Genomic DNA, 21,996 nt, shown 5'->3' with positions numbered 1-21,996 from the left:
AAAGTAGTCTGGGGAAATTCTATGAGAAGCTTTGGTTCAAAGCTGTTGGAAAATTTTAGCCTAATAAAAGATAACTTGAAAGTTAAATCAAGCCACGACAATCTAACATTTGCCAGATCCTGCTGTCTTGGGAGAGACAATAGGGCTGGCCATTCAGTACTCCAATCTCCTGCAAACCACACCTACTACACTCTGGACCCCAAGGGCAAGGGTAGCTGGCCACTGTGAACCTGAGGCCTACCAGGTCTGAGGGGGCCCCATGCTACCTTCCACAAGGGTGGCAGAGCTCTGCCCTCTCAGACTGGCTAGATTGCGCCTGTCCTTCCTCTTCAGAGTATGATGGAGGTCACTAAGGCAGCTCAGGAGCTCAGGGTGCAGCCACCTCACACAATCCCCTAAGCAGGCACTCTACCTTGCCCCTCCCTGTCCCCCATCATCACCCATCCCTGCCAGGGAGGGAGGAGGAACCAGTCAGGTTCTGTAGACTCCTAGGGTGATATGAGGGCTTGGGAGAGACCCACACATTCTAGAACCAGGTCCACAAGTGGAGGTCTGGTCATTGTGAGTTTCTTGGGAAGAGGCCAACCCTCACAGTAAGGCCTGAGGGAAAACTGTTGGGTCAGAGACCCAGGAGAGGCTCAGGGACCTGGGGATTCCTGGAATGCTGGGATGACTAAGCAGGGAGTGAGATCACAAAGTCCAGCTCCACATTTGGCAGAAGAGGAAACTAGCCCACAAGGAGGACTATCAGGGAGGCTCCCCTTGAGAAGACAGCCAGGCCTCTTGGGGGAAGGGAGGCCTTGAAGGGTCTGGCCATAATCAAGAAGATGATGACTTCAGTGACACAAAGGGAAAGGGACTCTCCCCCAGAGTACTCTGCCCTGATGTCCTGTGCTCCTCCAGCCTCCACTTCTCCTGAGGACAGACAGAGGGGAGGAAGAAGTGGCCTCTGGGAGGGACTGCCCTGGAAACATCACTCACAGGAGCCACAGAGAGCCCAAGGAAACCAGCAGAATGTAGCCAGTGAGGAAGACCAGGCTCAGGAAGCCTGGCCCAGCCCTACTGACGAACCTCACGTCACTGATCTGTTTCTTGATCCAGTCGGTGAAGTGGGAGGTGCTGGTGTAGATGCCCAGGAAGCAGTGCCGGCTGCAGCTAAAGCTCCAGTTCAGCACCCCCATCTGAATCCAGGTGTGGTTCACTTGGCAGACAAGGTAACTGCCAGAGTTACCCTGTGGAGGGGAGGAAGGGAGGCATAAAGGAGGAAGCAGGAAGGCCTCCCTGCAAATCCTGGACAAATAAACTTGCACCTTCCCGGGCCATATCCTTAGCACGAGCGTGTTAGGCCTGTGCTGTCCCTGATATCGAGGCATGGCTATGAACCTGCTCTGTGACATGGAAGTACTGCACTGGGGCCCAAGCTCAGGATCACAATGGCCTCTCTCTGCATTCCCCTGCTAACTCTCTGACCATAACTACCGGTCCCCTCCTCTGCCTTCTCTTTAAATCGTGGTGGGCCTCCAAGGTGTTGCCCTTGACTTTCTTCTTTCCTACAGTCCTGCTTACAGAATGAGTCATTTGAAATGCAAACCTGCCCCCTCTCTCTGCGCAAAGCAGGTGCATATATAAGAATAATGTTTACAACAGCATACATCAAAAAGTAGTAGCTGTTATTTCTGCTGATGGTGGGTTTATGATTTTCTTAAAACTTTCTTACATTCTTCTGTATTGTTGAAAAGTTTTATAAATCTGAAAAACAGCTCATGCTCTCCCTCCCTCCCCCACATATATGTAGATTTTTTAATGTAGTGTAAACCAAGATTTATAAGACATAATCTAATGAAGAATGCATGACATGTAAGGAAAAAATAATAAAACTATACTTAAGAACACAAAAGAAGACCTACATTAATGTACAGATATACCGTTGTTCTTAGATGAGGCAACTTAAAACAATGTAAAAAAGTCAGTTCTCAATATTTGGCTTCCTGCAGTATGGAAGACTAGATCCCCTTTCCCACCTTGCTAAAGATAACTAAACCTATGAGATTTTAAATGCATGGGTGAGCTGGCAAGAAAATAAAGACTCCTCAGAGTGCAAAACCCAAGGGAGTGCTGAAACACAGAGCCATCAGCAAAGCCCAGAAGATGACTTTTGCCCCAAAGCCATAGGCCAAACCCAGTGAAACTGAACTTTGGTTTTCACAGCCTCATTCGTGGGTGCAGAAGACAAAAGGCAAAACCCAGAGACTGCCCAAGGAGGGGAGCCTAAGAAGAAACCTCCTGCAAAAAACTATACCTCCCAGAAAGGACCACACCTTCAGAGTGACGATAAACTAGGAACACCTGCCCTCATGTGAACTTGCGACTTGAATTCACACTGTCTGGGTGGTTAAAAAAACTTGAGCCAAGAACGTCATTTAAAGAGGTCCTGGGTTGGTTTTATGTCCAGGTATCTGGCAGAAGCAAATATAGATTCTGACTGAAGGAACCCACTTTCAAGCCATGCTTCAGCGAACTCCCACAAAAAAACACTCTAAAGAACATGTCCTCACTCTTAAAACATCACCCTGCACACAGAGGCACCAAGAGCAAATGCCAGCCAGCAGAAAAAAACCAAAGTAGCATCAGAGCCTTCATGGTCTGAGATTCAGTAATCATCACATGGAAGCCTCAAAGCTTCTGGTAATGCACTATTTTATAGGCTTGGTGCTGAGGGTATGGGTGTTGGTTGTGTTATTCTTTATTCTCCATACACATTTTATAAATATTCTTTTATCTGTATTCAACAGAGAGTGAAAGAGTCAAAAATTATAACAATGTCAGTTCTCCTTATGTTGACCTCTAAAGTTCAAGCGATTCCAAATAAAATGTCAGCAGGATTTTTTCAGGACCTTGACAATCTGATTCTAGAATTGATATTGAAGGATAATAGTCCATGAATTCTATGACAGGTTTGAGAAGAAAAGAGCAAATTGGAGAGGCTGGGGACTGGAGAAATATCTAAACAGAGTTAGATATATTTCAAAGCTATAATTATAGAAACCACGGTACTAGCATAGAAACTGAAAAATAGACCAATGGGGCAATGGAGAGCCAGCCAGATGCCTGCAGGTGGAGGAAACTTGGCACATGCTCCAGAAAGTGTCATGACTGTGAGAAAGGAGGTTTCTGCTGTAGATGGTGGAGAAACTGATGGAGAAAAATGAAGTTGGACCCTGCCATAACAAAACTCCAGAGGAAATAAAACTCTAAATGTGAAAAGTTAGAAAGATAAAGCTAATTAAAAATGTAGGGCCATGACTTTATGACTTGGGATGAAGCACATATTTTAAAATAAGATAAAACCCCACAAACCTGAAGAGGTCAAATGTGTTAGGCTTAATTACATCAAAGTTAAGACCATCTGTTCAATGAAAGACACCAAATCTCATTGAAGATAGATGATGAATTAAGATAGGGCATTTTCTCTGTCTAAAACCAACTAGAGGTCAATTTTAGCATATCTAGGGAAACCCTGAAAATTAACAAGCAGAGAAAGTGAGTTGAGGAAGACTTGAAGGTTTCCATGTCTAGGCTGACCCAGTTGTCAGCTCCCAGTGTCCAGACCCCCATGCTCCAGAGGAGGGAGATGGAGTAGGGCTTGGCCGAAGTTTAAATCAAATTGACTTTTATTTATTTATTTATTTTTTGGTTGCGTTGGGTCTTCATTGCTGCACGTGGGCTTTCTCTAGTTGCCGCGAGCGGGGGCCACGCATCGTTGTGGTGCCTGGGCTTCTTATTGAGGTGGCTTCTCTTGTTGCAGAGCATCGGCTCTAGGCGCGTGGGCTTCAGTAGTTGTGGCATGTAGGCTCAGTAGTTTTGGCTCACATGCTCTAGAATGCAGGCTCAGTAGTTGTGGCGCACGGACTTAGTTGCTCCGCGGCATGTGGGGTCTTCCTGGAGCAGGGCTCAAACCCGTGTCCCCTGCATTGGCAGGTGGATTCTTAACCACTGTGCCACCAGGGAAGTTCCAATCAAATTGATTTTTAAATTGAGACTTATAATAGGACAAGGTATTTAATAACTGAAAGTAACTGAAAATTATGGGCTCTGCCCAAAATGATGTTTGGAGAAGGGAGGAAGATTTGACACAGGGCATATGGGGGCAATGACTGGAAAGAATAAAACTATTTAATGTGGATTCTCGAACAAATTGAGATTCCTCAACAAACAAATACAGGAGGGGACCGTAGCACAACATCATTTATGCAAAGTAAAATACACATATAGCAACACTACGCATTTTTCAAAGATACAGACTTCTTTAAAGACATGTATTAAACAGATTTCAGTAGGGGCCTTTTGTGGAGAGAGAAAATGGAAGATGAAGGGGAAAATCAAGCCAGTGATAATCAAGCTAGTGATATGGTTGACTGGACTCTGGCAATCCAGAGAAAAAGAGAACTCAGAGGGAGAGAGAGAGAAAATAGAAGAGAGAGAGAAAGATCTTGTATGTGGACATTCTCTTACCATCGTGAAATTAAGCCAGAATCCAGTAACAAAATGTGAATCACCCCCATCAAAGAAAAAAAAATTAACTTTCAAAAATGTTAAAGTAAAAACAGAATTAAAACCTACAGTTAGAGTGTAGAAAGATAAGAAGGCCATACATTGCAAAGCCCATGGGGTGTGGGCCTGAATTTCACACAGAAGAGTCTTAGTCTAAATACTTTAATACCAAACAAGAGAGAACGAAAATAAATTATTTATTATCATCATCAATAATTTATCACTGCACATTCAGCTGAAGACACTTGAAAAGGAATTAATAAAGACAAAAAGCAGATGTCATGCATTAGAAAGCAAAAAAATCATAGACTTGAGGAATAAAGTCAATAAATTGTACTTAAAAAACAACAACAAAATAAATATATTGTAAGTCCTACCAAGAAAAACTCAAAGAGAAGGAAAATTCAAATACTTTGTGGTGTAAGTAGAAAAGAGACTAGAATCAGATCCAGGGAAAATACACTTTCTAGAATCTGAAGACTATTTATAACTTTCTCTTTATGGATCTAAAATCTGGATGAAATGAATAATTTCTAAGAAAATCCAATAATAATGGACAAAACAACTTAAAGTATTGCTCAAGAACTACCCCTTCAAAGGAAAACAGGCCTATGTGGTTTCGCAAGCAACTTCTATCCAGCATTCAAGGAGCAGATAATTTATGTTATTTCAAATGTTCCAGAAGATAGACTGCGCTTTCAAGTGAAGCATATTTGTGATTCTGTAACTTGACAAAGGGGGTGCCTTCCTCAACACACCTTCAGCGGAGCCCAGCCTCACTGGAGGAAGACAAAACAAAACGCAAAGGCTGCGTGGATGGTGTCTCACAGGACTGCTGTTCCAGGGCCAGTACCTTTCCTGGGCCATGCACCAACACTATCCTGTGCTTGGCCTAGAGCCCAGCATAGGGTGTCTTGTTGGATGAACAAATAAATTAAATGTATTCTAAAAAAAGATATTATAAATCTGAATCCAACAGATGAATGAAACCAAAGCACACCATGACCAGGGAGGGCTAATCCTGGCAGGCAGGGTAAATGGACATGAAGAATCTGTTCATGGCACCGACTCAGCACTCTAGATATGGAGCCCAGTCAACCGTATCTCTAACTCACTCTAGCTCGGTTACAGTGTAGCGTCATCGCGATAGCTGCAGGAAACACATTTTACGAAGCATAGCATTCATTCCTGAAATAAAATGCCACAGTGAAACAAAGGAATGGCTCTCTCCTCAACAGATGATATGCCATGTTAGCAACATGCTTCATGATGAAGTGTGGGAAGGACTTCCAGGAAGGTAAGCAACAAGAAAAAGTAGAGCTACAATTCCAGGCTGCTTTGGGGGAGCAGTACCCAAAATAATGAAAAAAGTAAAAATCATGAAAACGAAAGAGGCAAAATCATCACTAATTGTAGCTCATATGGGCATAGACCTGGAAAGCCCAAGAGAGTCAACTAAAAACTCTTGGATATAATAGAAGGGTTCAGTGAGCTGAACTCCCAGATGTTTTCAACAAGATCAGTCTGGGGGATGGAAATGAGGCAAGTGAAAAGGAAGGGAGGCTCTTGTCCTGCTAAGGAGGAAGCAGTAGACATTGATTAACTCTAGGTGTTAAGTCAAGTTTAAATATGTGTGTGGAAAATATCTGTAGTAGAATGACATTGAGATATGACAACTTATAAACCACTACAGGGGAAAAGTGGAGTGGAAAAAAAATCAAACCAATACATAAAGTAGGGGGATAAAAAGAAACATTCTTCTTGCTAAATGGATTAAAGGAAAGCCTCCCAAATGTGTTGAAAAATATAGCACTGAGCATTATACTGTTTATTAAGAGACATACCTAAAACAAGATAACACAGTGTCTCCTGGAAGACAGAGCAATTGTTCTGGAATATGATTCTTGACATTGCAATAAACAAGAAAAAGAAGTAAGAGGCATACATATTGAAAAGTAGGAGACAAATTTACCATTGTTTGCAGATGGTATGTCTCAAAATTAAAGAGAATCCATTATATCCACTATATCTAGGAATTTTGCTTATTACAAAGTAAATACACAAAAAATCAATATATAATACAAACGGAAAATACACTGAAAAAAACATTTTATATTACAATAGAGATGTAATATAAAATATCTAGGAATAACGTTAAGAAGCAGCATGCAGTAATTATATGGAGAAAGCTATATAAACTCCTGCTCTAGGGACACAAATAAAATAGAGCAAAATAGAGTCTATTTTCCCAAAATCACCACATGATTTTCCTTTTAGTATTATACTGAGATTGTTCAAAAGAAAATGGGAAAAAAACCCAAACACCTGGAGACTAAACAACATGCTACTGAAAAACCAATGGGTCGGGCTTTCCTGGTGGCACAGTGGTTAAGAATCTGCCTGCCAATGCAGGGGACACGGGTTCCAGCCCTGGCTGGGGAAGATCCCACATGCCGTGGAGCACCTAAGCCCGTGTGCCACAACTACTGAAGCCCGCATGCCTAGAGCCTGTGCTCCTCAACAAGAGAAGCCACTGAAATGAGAACCCCATGCACTGCAATGAAGAGTAGCCCCCACTCGCCGCAGCTAGAGAAAGCCCAGGCACAGCAACAAAGACCCAATGCAGTAAAAAATTAATTAATTAAAAAAAAAAAACACCAACGGGTCAACAATGAAATCAAAGAAAAAATCAGAAAATACCTCGAGACAAAGATTGTTCAATTAGAATGAACATGGGAAAAGAGCAAGGTAAATTCTTTAAAAGAAGAATAATGAAGGAGGACTTGCCTTACCACATACAAAAAGGAATTATAAAGCTACAATAATTTAAAAAGAGTGGTGGCGCACGAATGAGACTGCAAAGGGCAGAAATACACAAAAATAAGATAGGAATGTATGATATAATAAAGAGGGCATTTCTAATTCACTGCCAAAAAAAGTATTCAATAAAAATTATTGACATAACTGGCTACATTTGGAGAAAAATAAAACTGGTTTCCTCTCTCACTCTTCTAGATGAATCAAAATTAAAATATTTAAAGAAAAGAATTAAGAACATGTATGAGTAAAGAATTTTATAATCTTAGGGTAGGCAAGATATTTCTAAGCACAGCACAAAAACTATAATCATTAAGGGAAATAACAATAAATATGAACATATGAAAATTTTAATAATTAACTCTATGGGAAGAAATCCACACCAAAAAAAGGTAAATCATGGACAAGTAGCGTAAAATATTGTAAAGCATTTCACAAAGGGTTAAAACTTCTGGTTCCTAAAGTTTTTTTTTAACTTTTTATTTTGAATTAATTTAAGACTTACAGAAAAGATACAAGTATAATATTTTTACCCAGACTCACTAATTTAATGTTTAACCATATTTGTTTTATCTTCTCTCTCTCTCCATAAGTATGTGTGTATGTATACACCTTACTTATGAACCACTTAAAATTAAGTTGAAAAAGACATGATGTTCCTTTACCAATTACCACAGCATATAATATCTACAGTTTTTACAAATCAATAAAAAGAAAAGTAGTTTAACGGAAAAACATGGGCAAAGGACAGGGAAAAGTGTAAATGGTACATTGAACACAACAGGCATCTTCATTGGAACCCCCTTTGTCCCTTTAAAATGTATTTAAGGGGTGAGTTCTTTCCCTGATCCTGGGTAAAAACTGGGCAGAGTCAGAACGTTTTGCTCACTGTGATTAATGTAATCATAATCCGTATGATTACACTGTCACATAAACATCTCAGTACAGAAATCAGAATATCCATAGCCATGCAATAATCACAAAGCTAGACTTGATTTAAAGTCAAACTTCTCAATAGATAACTAATTAGGACCTACTGTATAGCACAGGGAACTCTACTCAATATTCTGTAATGGCCTATATGGGAAAAGAATCTAAAAAAGAGTGGAGATATAGATATATAGATGTAGATAACTGATTCACTTTGCTGTACACCTGAAACCAACACAACATTATAAATCAACTACATTCCAATTCAGCCCCATTTACTTCAGCACTCCCCTCCTCTGGGGCAAAAGCCCCAGTGGGGGAGAAGGAAAAACACACACTTAAAGGGAACAGAGCTGGCTCAAGCCCGACCTCAGAGTTTCCGCTCTAGCAATGTGGGAGCAGACTCCACCCCTGACAGGGCGGCCACAGCCAGGGAGCAGAGAGGAAGTCCCACCTCACACCCTGTGCAGGCTCTAGCTCCTCCATCACCAGCCACACCCTCTATCAAGGGGATAGTGGCCAGCACACCATGAGGAAAGATGTGGCTGGCATCCGCATCAAATCTGGCCCTCACACCAAAGACACTGGGCACACACAGTCTATGTAGGGACACTCCCACATAAAAACACCACTTCAAGACCACAATAGATAACTGTTTCACCTAAATTCACAGAAACAGAGAAAGTAAAATGAAAAGAGGAACTACTCCCAGCTGAAAGAGCAAAAGAAAACCCTTGAAAAACCAAATAATGAAACAGATGATCAGTCTACCAGACGCTGACTTCAAAAAGTTGCTAATACCCGTGTGCCACAACTACTAAAGTCCACATGCCTAGAGCCTGTGCTCAGCAACAAAAGAAGCCACTGCAATAAGAATCCTGTGTACCGCAACGAAGAGTAGCCCCTGCTCACCGCAGCTAGAGAAAACCCGCATGCAGCAACGAAGACCCAATGCAGCCAAAAATAAATAAATAAAATAAATTAATTTATTTTAAAAAAAAGAAAAGGGGGAAATTTCAAAAAAAAAAGTTGGTAATAAAAATGCTAAGTGGGGGCTTCCCTGGTGGTGCAGTGGTTGGGGGTCTGCCTGCCGATGCAGGGTACACGGGTTTGTGCCCGGGTCCGGGAGGATCCCACATGCCATGGAGCGGCTGGTCCTGTGAGCCATGGCCGCTGAGCCTGCGCGTCCGAAGCCTGTGCTCCGCAACGGGAGAGGCCACAACAGTGAGAGGCCCGCGTACCGCAAAAAAAAAAAAAAAAAAAAAAAAAAAAGCTAAGTGGGGCTTACCTGGTGGCACAGTGGTTGAGAGTCTGCCTGCCGATGCAGGGGACATGGGTTCGTGTCCCGGTCTGGGAAGATCTCACGTGCCAAGGAGCGGCTGGGCCCGTGAGCCATGGTCGCTGAGCCTGCGCATCCGGAGCCTGTGCTCTGCAACGGGAGAGGCTACAACAGTGAGAAGCCCGCGTACCGCAAAAAAAAAAAAAAAAAAAAAGCTAAGTGAATTAAGAAAGAGTATCAATATAAACACAGATTCTTTTTAACAAGGAACTAGAAACTATAAAGAAGACCTAATCAAAAGTAGATAATTCAATTTCTGAGATAAAAAGCACTCTAGAAGCAATGAATAGCCAACTAAATGACAAAGAAGAACACATAAGAGATCTGGAAGATAGAATAATGGAAATAACCCAATCAGAACAGCAGACAGACAGACAAATGGAAAAAAAAAAGAAAGCAAAATATGAGATCTATGGGATAATATAAAATGTGCCAACATATGCATAGTAGGGGTTCTGGAAGGAGAAGGGAGAGAGAAGGGGATTGAAAATGTATTTGAAGAAATTATGACTGAAAACTTCCTAAGCCTAAAGGAGGAAACAGATATCAAGGTACAGAAAGAACAGAGGGTCCCAAACAAAATGAATCCAAACAGGCCCACACCAAGACATATCATAGTTAAAATGTCAAAAGTTAAAGATAAAGAGAGACTCCTAAAAGCAGCAAGAGAAAAACAGTCATGTACAAGGGAACCCCCATAAAGCTATCAACTGATTTCTCCGCAAAAACTTTGCAGACCAGAAGGGAGTGGCATGATATACTCAAACTCATGAAAAGGAAAACCCTAAAACCTAGGATACTCTACCCAACAAGATTATAATTTAGAACAGAAAGAGAAATAATTTCTCAGACAAGCAAAACTAAAAGAATTCAGCAATACCAAATCTACCCTAAAAGAAATGTTGAAGGATATTCTCTAAATGGAAAAGAAGAAAGAATCTGTAGGAAAGGGAAAATCCCAATAGGAAAAACAAATATATAGTAAGGATTGAAGATAACTTAAGTAAGCCAGTACATAGAATAAAAAAACAAAAAATATTGTAAAAGCAACTATAACTACAATAAACAGTAAAGGGATAAGCATGAAGATATAAAATATGACATCTAAAACACAAAATCTGGAGGAGGGGAGTAAAAAATGTAGATCTTTTAGAATGTATTTGAACTTGAATGACTTCAGTTTAAAGCAAATAGATATAATTATGGGTCAATATATATATAAACCCCATGGTAATCACAAAACAAAAACCTACCTATTGTAGGTTTTGTATACACAAAAACCAAAAAGAAAGGACCTCAAGAATACTATAAAAGAAAATAATCAAACCACAATGGGAAAAACAAAAAGAAGAGGAAAGGAAAAAATAAGAACTACAAAAACACTGGAAAGCAAGGAATAAAATGGCAATAAGTACATACCTGTCAATAATTACTTTAAATGTCAATGGACTAAATCCTCTGATCAAAAGACATAGGGTGACCGATTGGATACAAACAAAACAAAACAAAACCCTGCATTATGCTGGCTACTCACTTCAGGGACTCACTTCAGGGCAAAAGACACACACAGACTGAAAGTGAGGGGATAGAAAAAGATATTTCATGCAAATGTAAATGACAAGAAGGTGGGGGTAGCAATACTCATATCAGACAAAATAGACATTAAAACAAAGACCATAATGAAAGACAAAGAAGCATATAATGATAAAGGAATCAATACAAGGAGAGGATATTACACTTGCTAACATATAAACTCAATACAAGAGCAACTAAATATATAAAGCAAATACTAACAGACATAAAGGGAGAAATTAACAATAATACAATAATGGTAGGAGACTTTAACACCCTACTGACCTCAATGGACAGATCATCCAGAAAGAAAAACAGTAAGGCAACAGAGTTCATAAGTGACACCAAACACCAGTTGGACTTAATTGATATCTGCAGGACACTACATCCAAAAAAGAAAAAAAAAAGTAGAATACACATTCTTTTCAAGTGGGCATGAAATATTCTCCAGATTAGATCACACACTAGGTCACAAAACCAGCCTCAACAAATTTAACAGGATAGAAATTACATCAAGCATGTTTCTGACCACAATGATGTAAAACTAAGAATCAACTATAGAAAGAAAAATAGGAAAAGAACAAACATGCAGAGACTAAACAACATGCTACTAAAAAACCAATGGGTCAATGATGAAATAAATGAGGAAATCAGAAAATACCTCAAGACAAATGAAAATGAAAACACAACTTTCCAAAATCTTCAGGATGTAGCAAAAGAGTTCTAAGAGGGAAGTTTATAGTGATACAGGCCTTCCTCAAGAAAAAAAGAAAAATCTCAAATAAACAACCTAACCTACCACCTAAAAGAATTAGAAAAAAAAAAAACAAAGAAAGCCCAAAGTTGGCAGAAGGAAGGAAATCATAAAAACCAGAAAGGAAATAAGTAAAATAGAGATTTAAAAGATATATATATATATAAAAGAATGATGAAACCAAGAGCTGGTTTTTTGAAAAGATAAATGAAATTGATAAACCTTTATCCAGGCTCACAAAGAAGAAAAGAGGACCCAAATAAACAAAATAAGAAAGAAAGAGGAGAAATAACAACCAATATCACAGAGATACAAAAAAATCATAAGAGAATACTATGAACAGTTATATGCTAACAAATTGTACAATACAGAGGAAATGGACAAATTTCTAGAAACATATAGCCTGCCAAGACTAAGTCAAGAAGAAACAGACAATTTGAACAGACTGATCACTACAAGTGCAATAGAATCTGTAAAACAAATAAACAAACAAACAAACAAACAAACTCCCTGCAAACACAAGTCTAGGTCTGGACAGCTTCACTGGGGAATTCTACCAAGCATAGGAAAAACAGGTTACACCTATCCTCAAACTATTCCAAAAATTGAAGTGGAGAGGACACTCCCAAATTCATTCTATGAGGCCACCATTACCCTGATACCAAAGCCAGAAAAAGACACTACCAAAAAAGAAAATTACAGGCCAATATCTTTGATGAATATAGATGCAAACATCCTCAACAAAATATTAGCAAACTGAATCCAACAATACATAAAAAGGATCATACACCATGATCAACTTGGATTTATTCCAGGGCCCCACGGATGGTTTAACATACACAAATCAATCAATGTGATACACCACATTAACAAAAGGAAAGACAAAAACCACATGATCATCTCAGTAGACACAGAAAAAGCCTTTGATAAAATTCAACATCCATTCATGATAAAAACCCTCATCAAAGTGGGTATCTCAACAACATATGGGAACATACCTCAACATAATAAAGTCCATTTATAACAAACCCAGGGCCAACATAATATTCAACAGTGAAAAGCTGAAAGCCTTCCTCTTAAATTCAGAAACAAGACAAGGATGCCCACTCTTGTCACTGCTATTTAACATAGTATTGGAAGTCCTAGCCACAGCAATTAGACAAGAAAAATAAATAAAAGCTATCCAAATTGAAAGGGGAGAGGTAAAACTGTCACATTTGCAGATGACATGATACTGTATATAGAGAACCCTAAAGTTTCCAACCAAAACTATTAGAACTAATAAATGAATTCAGTAAGTTTGCAGGATACAAGTTTAATATACAGAAATTTGTTGCATTTTTATACTCTAATAATGAAATACCTGAAAGAGAAAGTTTTTAAAAATCCTGTTTAAAATAGTGTCAAAAACAAACAAACAAACAAAAAAACTAGGGCTAATCTTAACCAAGGAGGTGAAAGACCTATACACTGAGAACTATAAAACATTAATGAAGGAAACTGAAGACCGAAAGAAATGCAAAGATATCCTGTGCTATTAGATTTCAAAATTAATATTATTAAGATGGTCAGGGCTTCCCTGGTGGCGCAGTGGTTGAGAGTCCGCCTGCCGATGCAGGGGACACGGGTTCGTGCCCCTATCCCGGAAGATCCCACATGCCGCGCAGCGGCTGGGCCCGCGAGCCATGGCCGTGGAGCCTGTGTGTCCGGAGCCTGTGCTCCGCAACGGGAGAGGCCACAGCAGTGAGAGGCCCGCGTACAGCAAAAAAAAAAAAAAAAAAAAAAAAAAGATGGCCATACTATTCAAAGCAATGTACAGATTTAATGCACTCCCTATAAAAATACCCAGGAGGGCTTCCCTGGTGGCGCAGTGTTTGAGAGTCCGCCTGCCGATGCAGGGGACACAGATTCATGCTCCGGTCCAGGAAGATCCCACATGCTGTGGAGTGGCTGGGCCCGTGAGCCATGGCCGCTGGGCCTGCGCGTCCGGAGCCTGTACTCCGCAATGGGAGAGGCCTGCGTACTGCAGGAAAAAAAGAAAAAAAAAGTTCCAGGATTAAAAATACCCAGGAGGGCTTCCCTGGTGGCACAGTGGTTGAGAGCCCACCTGTCGATGCCGGGGACACAGGTTCATGCCCCGGTCCGGGAAGATCCCACATGCCGCAGAGTGGCTGGGCCTGTGAGCCATGGCCACTGGGCCTGCACATCCGGAGCCTGTGCTCTGCAACGGGAGAGGCCACAACAGTGAGAGGCCTGCGTACCAAAAAAAAAAAAAAAAAAAAAAAAAAAACCCAGGAAAATTTTCACAGAACTAGAATAATCCTAAAACTTATATGGAACCACAAAAGATATCAAATTGCCAAAGCAATCCTGAGAAAAAAGAACAAAACTGGAGATATAACTCTCCCAGGCTTCAGACTATACTACAAAGCTACAGTAATCAAAATAGCATGGTACTGGCACAAAAATGGACACAGAGATCAATGGAACAGAAATAGAGCCCAGAGAGAAACCCACAAAACTACAGTCAATCTATGACAAAGGAGGCAAGAATATACAATGGAGAAAACACATTCTCTTCAACAAGTGGTACTGAGAAAACTGGACAGCCACATGTAAAACAATGAAGTTAGAGCATTCCCTCACATCATATATAAGAATAAATTCAAAATGATTTAAAGACCTAAATGTGAGACATGAAACCATAAAACTCCTAGAAGAGAACATAGGTGAAACACTCTTTGACATAAATCAGAGCAATTTTTTTCTTGGATCAGTCTCCTAAGGCAAAAGAAATAAAAGCAAAAATAAATAAATGGAACCTTATTAAACTTAAAAACTTTTACACAGCAAAGGAAACCTTGACAAAACCAAAAGACAACCTATGGAATGGGAGAAAATATTTGCAAATGATGTGACTGACAAAGGGTTAATATCCAAAATATACAAAGAGCTCATACAACTCAATATCACAAAAACAAATAATCCAATCAAAATGGGCAGAAGACCTGACTAGGCATTTTTCCAAAGAAGACAGGCCAACAGGCACATGAAGAGATGCTCAACATTGCTAATTATTAGAGAAACACAAATCAAAACCACAATGAGGTATCACCTCACACCTGTCAGCAAGGCTATCATCAAAAAAATCTACAAATAACAAATGTTAGAGAGGATGTAGAGAAAAGGGAACCCTTGTACACTGTTGGTCGGAATGTAAATTGGTGCAGCCATTACAGAAAATAATATGGAAGTTCCTTAAGAAACTAAAAATAGAGCTACCATATAATCCAGTAATTCCACTCCTGGGTATATACTTGGAAAAAATAAAAACACTAATATAAAAATATACATGCATCCCCAATATTCATAGCAGCACTATTTACAATAGCCAAGACATGGAAGCAACCCAAGTGCCCATTCACAGACAACTGGCTTAAGAAGATGTGAGAGATATATATATAACAATGGAATATAACTCAGTCATAAAAAGAATGAAATACTGCCATCTGCAACATGGATGAACCTAGAGAATATTATGCTCAGTGAAATAAGTCAGGTAAAGACAAATACTGCATGATATCACTTATATGTGGAATCCAAAAAATACAAATGAATGTATATGCAAAACAGAAACAGAGTCACAGATATAGAAAACAATCTTGTGGTTACCAAAGGGAAGAGGGAAGCAGGGAGGGACAAATTAGAGGTATGGGATTAACAGATACAAACTATTATTCAATATATATAAAATAGATAGGCAACAAGGATATATTGTAGAGCAGAGAGAATTATACTGATTATCTTGTAATAACCTATAATGGCATATAATCTGCAAAAACACTGAATCACTACGCTATACACCTGAAACTAACACAATAAATCAACTATACTTCAATTTTAAAAACCACAAGAAATACTTGTCTTAAAAATGAAAAAAAATTTTGAAGGTGTCCAACTCAAGAAATTATCCCGTGTATATAGAAATTTGATTTATGAGAGAAGTGGTGACAGCCAGTACAGGAAATGTTTTTTTCAGCGAACGACACTGGGACAATTGGTAGTCCATACACAAAATAAATAAAAATAGACCCCTAAATTACATCGTTCACAAAATGAATGCACATGGATTCAAGACCCAAATGTGGAAACCAAAATTCCCAAACTTTTAGGAAAAAGAAAACATAGGAAAATGTCCTTATAACCTCAGGAAAATGAAGGATTTCTTAAATAAGCATAAACCAAAAAGAAAAAATAAGATATGTTTGATTGAAATAAAATCTAAATTGCTAATACAACATTATGTCAACTATACTCCAATAAAAATTTGTTTTAAAAAATCTAAATTGCTGTTGAGCAAAGGAGAGTATATACAAAATGATCAAAAAGAAAGAAAATATTTGCAATATACACAATGAACATAAAATCAGTATCCAAAACAGAAAAATATAATAAAAAGGGGGCTTCCCTGGTGGCGCAGTGGTTGAGAGTCCGCCTGCCAATGCAGGGGACACGGGTTCGTGCCCCGGTCTGGGAAGATCCCACATGCCGCAGAGTGGCTGGGCCCGTGAGCCATGGCTGCTGAGCCTGTGCTCCGCAAAGGGAGAGGCCACAACAGTGAGAGGCCTGTGTACAGCAAAAAAAAAAAAAAAAAAAAAAAAAAAAAAAATATATATATATATATATATATATATATATAAAATAAAAAGAAAATGGCAAACAATAGAAAAATGTGTAAACTATCTGAACAAGTGATTCACAGAAAAAGAATTATGAATGGTGAATAAAAATATGAAAGGATGCACAGTTGCATTAGTAACTGGGACAGGTACATGCAACCGCAAAGGGATACTATTTCTCTAGTTCTCATCCTCAGAATGGAAAACATTTTACATTCTGACCAATACTAAAAGTTGGCAAGGATATGGAACAATGGAATTCTCAAACACTGCTGTAAGAATATAGATTAATACAATCACTTTGGAAAACAATTTGGCAATGACTATTAAAGATGAAAGTATGCACAGCCTATGACCCATCAGTTCCTTGCAGGATGCACCATATGGAGAAATTCTGGAACATGTAAATAGGGAGATGTGTGTAAGAATATTCAGAGCAGCAGAGTATGCGATATGAAAAAATTAGAAGCTACCTCAATGTTTATAAACAAGAATAAACTGTGGAATATTCACAAAAGAGAATATTGTAGATAGAGCTGTTAATGAATTACAGAGGCATGTATCAATATGGATAAATCTCAAAAACAATGTTGACTAGAAGATGCAAGAAGCAGAAGCTTGCTTACAGAATGATGCCATGTATGCTAAACTCGTTCTGCCAGCATCTGGCCCAGATCTGGGCATGTGACTGATGTTCAGAAATGCTCAAATAACCTGAGAAGTACTGCCATTATTAACCATAATTGTGGAGAGGAGTGAAAAGTATTTTCACCCTTATTTTACATATTGGGAAACTGAAGCCCAGGGAAAGGAGATTTTCATAAGGTCTCCCAGTGCCATGTGGAAAGGAATGTATGACCACTGAAAGTCATCTTCTTGCCCGGGTCTAGACACTGCACACCTGACAGGTGTCCATGCCCCACTGTAAGATGGCACAAATCATGTCATTCCCGTTTAACTTTTTCTGGCCCTTCAAGAAGAGGAACTTGTACTGTTGTTTGCAGATCTCGTTGGTTACAATCTTGACAGCCACTTCCTGAAGACTGTAGGAGGGCTGTGGGGTCTCTGAAGAGAGAGAGAGATCCTGCCTCGTCATCCCTTCAGTTCTTTGGCACATCTCCATCTTGGAGCTATCCAGATTCGTAATGTGGGATGTAGGGCCATTTCCTGGGATAGTGATGTATAAAGGCCCCAAACCACAATCTGACTTTTGAAAAAGCCCGAGCTCATTAAAAAGTCTCCCAAGGGGCTCAGACCAACATCCAGGCACTGAATGAAACCAAGGAGAGATTACCCCAGTAATTCACGTTCCATGAGGGTGAATGGCTGGGCACTGCTCCATGGCTACCTGCCAATGTGGCAAGACCCTAGAGCCCAGAGTGAGCCGCCCCCTGGAGGGTAGGACCCCACAAAGGCTCCTCAATTCTAGGACCTCAGAATGACACCAACAAGGGACAGGAATTATTGGTGCTCAAGGTAACAAGTGTGTACAATGGCTACCCAATGCCACACACTCCCATGGCTGGTACCCACCTGAGACCACAGCCCTTGTGCCACCTGCAGACAGGAAATCCAATTCATAGTCAAAGATTAATATCCTTCCAGGCTGCAAAGTAAGAGCTTGACATTGGAGTTAACTTAACTTTGGGAACTGAGGTTCATACACGCCATGAGTGTCTTTTACACCAGGGCACTGTGTATATCCTCCTATCAACAGAGTTCAGGGCAATGTGCAGCACGTGTAGGTGCTCAGGAAATATTTGCTGATGGAGTGAATGAGTGAATAAAGGAATGGGTGGAGGAGCCCATGGTGGAGTTATGTTCTGAAGAGGCAGGTGTCTTGGGACCTCGGCCTGCCTTCACTTACCTCGAGTATATGTTTGTCCCCACCCAATCATCCAGCACATGGATCCAAGAGATGGCTTGAGTTTAGGGTTAGGTAGACAGACAGGCTGGATGACGGGGGACCAGGAGACAGAGTCCCTGAGCTTCAGGAGGGCAATATCCTGGGACATGAGGCTGGTGAAATCTTCATGAATCACGATGCGAGTTACTGAGAGTTCAGTGCCATTTTCTGAGAGGCGTTGAATTCCCATCTTCATGGAGTATGATCTGGGGTCCTTGGATCTACAGGGTCACGGGTAGGAGGCAGATCACCAGCAGTGAGGTCAAATATGGAATGGTTGGAGAGACACAGGCTGAGCACAGGGCTACCCAGCCAGGCCCCTACTTCCGGATCCCCAGATTCAGCAGGGCCTCCCAGGCCAGAAAGCAAAGCCCCTGAGACTGGCTGGCCACCCTGACTGACCTCTGAAAGTAGTGCACACCTGTAAGGACCCATTGGTGGTGGATGAGGGAGCCGCTGCAGTTGTTCGCGCCCAGGAATAGGATGCTCACCTGCCATGGCCATTTGCCTGCCTCTACTAGCTTCCCCTTCACATTCTTGCAGCAGATGTTAGTCTGACCACAGGCCTGGAACCAGGACCCTTAGAAAAAAGGTAGAGAGGGGGCCATGACAGCCCCATGCAGACTCTCAGGCAGCAAAGGGCAGCCCTCAGACTTCCAGCCGTCACAAGCAGCCACTGCCACATGCACATGTGGGGAGGGGCTTTTCTCACCACCCCCAAAGTGGCAACCAAAGGCCCAAAGGCAGCAGGAGCCCCATGTTATAAAGAGAGCCTCCAAACAATGGGGACCAGACAACCCCTCCAGGGCTGCTTACAATCCATCAGCCCAGGATTCATCCCTTCGCCCTTGTTTACACAAGTGAAGGAGAAGAGAGAATCATCAGAGGGGTGAGTGTCAGTAAGCGCTAAGTGATGGGGCACAATGAGCAGGGCTGCTAGTCAGTTGTAGCCAGAAAGCAATGGACAGTGATGTCACATTGTACAACTCCAGGGCATGCCTCCATAGACCACCAGCCCTGGAGGTGCACTCTCTGCGACCATACCAGGAAATGAGTAGAGACGCTTGTCAATTTCCTCCTTGCCCCTCACTGGCCCCAACAGCAGGAATGGGAGCAGTGGGGGCTGCACTGAACTGGATAGGAGATTGAGATTCTGAACTGGACCACCTTGGACTGGTATTTAATAACTAAACATCACCGAGGGCAGGAAAGGGAGAAATTCTACAGCGAAGGTTGGAGACCAAGATTAAAGACAAATTAAAAGGTTCCTTATGTATAGCCTGCTGTAAAGTTTGGGCTGGCCAAGAAGCTGTCACAGGCGGTCATGGACCTCCTCATACAGGCAAAGTTGGACACGTATTTACACTGTCTCAAGCAGACGTGGTTCCAGAAAGTGTTCCCCTCAGCAGTTCGGTGTGCAGTGCCAACCAGAGCTTCAGGGACTCAGCAGCAGCAAGCAAGGCTCGTCCTTGCCTGGGAATGGGGCGGGGGGCGAAGGGGGGCGGCAGGGGCGCGTTCCGTGGTGGTGGTGGAGAGGGTACAACAATCAACAGACCAGGCTAATAATCTATTGCAACTTATACACACTAGCAGAAACATCTACTGGGCTCTACCTCATAGCAGTCCCTCAGAGGGTCCCAAACCATTGATGTTTGGTCTTGTTCCACCATGTCCCAGGGCTCCTGGTACTGCTATCAGATGCGGATGGCTAGTTCCCTTGCCACACACTCCCATGGCTGGTCACCTTTACCCTCAACCAGTGGCTCCCCCCAGGGATACACAGGCACCTGCACAAGCCCCAACATCTCCATGGAGTTTTGTCTGCCTTGCCCTCTCATTGCTCCATTCTTGCCCATGTTTCTGTCCAATGGCTTGCTGTCTTATTTTCTGTCTCCCCCAAGGGGGAGCCACATTTCCAGCCCTTCTCATATACTGTGGTGGGTTTATGGCTATCTTGTTTCAGATTACAGCCTGCTCCAATGGAGACTTTGGGAGGAAAGAGAGGGCTTCCAAAGCCTTGCCCTTGCCTCTCTCACAAAGCTTAGGCCCTGGAGACCCAGGGTCCCACAGAATGAACTTCGCTACTTAAAAAGTGACAGCTCTAAGAGGTAGGGTTGGGCTTTGCTTCTGTGCTCCACACCCTCAGTGGGTTCCTCAGTTTCAGAGAACAGTACTCCTCAGAACTCACGTCCAGGACAACGTTGACTCTGATCTCCTTCCCCCAAACCTTATACAAGATGTGCAGGATTCAGCCTGGAGATGCCAGCACCAGATGCCAGCACCAAGAACAGCAGCTGAATCTGGAGGGAGCCATGATGGATTAATTTGGGAGTATGAGGTGTTGCGGATCAATCTGGTCATAGACACAGTGATACCATTCCATACACGGGGGACACTCAGTGGCTCAAACAGATTCCATTGCGGACCACCTCTACCCCTCCTTGGAGTTCCAGAGTGCAAGCACTCCCACTCACAAGCTGTATTCCAACGTCACCCCGTGCACTCACACGTGGCAATGAGAATGTGTGTCTTGGCTCATGACCTCCGTCCCTACAAGGTCCCAGATCCTCACCCCCACATCATCACAGGCACAGCAGTTAGCTACAAGGAGCAGTGCACATCCTCACCACCCCCAGACGTCACAGATGCCTGAGGACAGCACAGAGTAGGAGAGCACTCATTCATTCACTCACTCACTCAAGGAACTGGTCTGGGAAGGGGAGTCAAACAGTGAAGGAAAAGGACAAATTCCCTAAGTTGGGGAACACATCCCTACTAAGAGATGCCACGCCAGCAAATTTTCTGCCAAGGGGCAGAATGGACAGCTGGCAGGTGACCTGAATCAGGGCTGCCACCACAAGATTACATGTGGTCAGTTAGGGTGGGAGCCCAGAGACCTTGTCACATGGGGTCCCACACTTTTTACCCCCAAAGAGTCTACTGAAAACTGGTATTGAATCCTGGCACCACAAGCACTTAGTTCTCTGGGCCTCAGGTTCCTATTGTGAAAGGCGGATATTGGTAAAGCCCACTTCAAGGGGTGTTGAGATATAAGCCATGTGAATGATGCCTTATGTGGCATGAGCAGTCACCCACATATCACATCGTCCTCATCACAAGTCCCAGTTCTCTGAGATTGTGCCTCCCAAATCCGTTCCATGGATATTACTTTGTTTCCATTTTTAATAAGGCTCTTTCCTCATGCTCGTGGTCACTGGCAAACAGAAACTGCCTCGACACTGTCTGGGTCCCCAGGTTTGGCACACCATGCAGTCTGATGAGGAGGTGCCCATCAGGAACAAATGGAGGCCGTGCAGGCATGAGGACAGTTGATATAGGCACCCGGGCAAACAAAGCCCTCCTGCCTCTCTCCCATGTTCCCAAAGCCCTACCTTCAATATAGAGATTATTCTCACTAGTCCTCATTATGGGACTTGGAGGCAGGGTG

The 21,996-nt window shown here is 41.8% G+C and overlaps 1 protein-coding gene across 1 annotated transcript; it reads right to left on the bottom strand.

Annotated features, from left to right (window-relative positions):
- Positions 1-977: 977 nt before the first annotated feature.
- Positions 978-19,386, bottom strand: LOC308623765 (serine protease 46-like; the record flags this gene model as incomplete). The annotated part of the gene is made up of 5 exons (XM_081246461.1): positions 978-1,232; positions 17,544-17,707; positions 18,510-18,769; positions 18,951-19,128; positions 19,365-19,386. The coding sequence occupies 5 exons, from the start codon at positions 19,384-19,386 to the stop codon at positions 978-980; spliced, it is 879 nt and encodes a 292-aa protein (XP_081102587.1).
- Between the last annotated feature and the right edge of the window lie 2,610 nt (positions 19,387-21,996).

This window comes from Mesoplodon bidens, assembly GCF_964165515.1.
Source record: "Mesoplodon bidens genome assembly, chromosome: 10".
NCBI classification, from domain to species: Eukaryota; Metazoa; Chordata; class Mammalia; order Artiodactyla; family Ziphiidae; genus Mesoplodon; species Mesoplodon bidens.
This window is presented reverse-complemented; position numbering and strand designations above follow the sequence as displayed.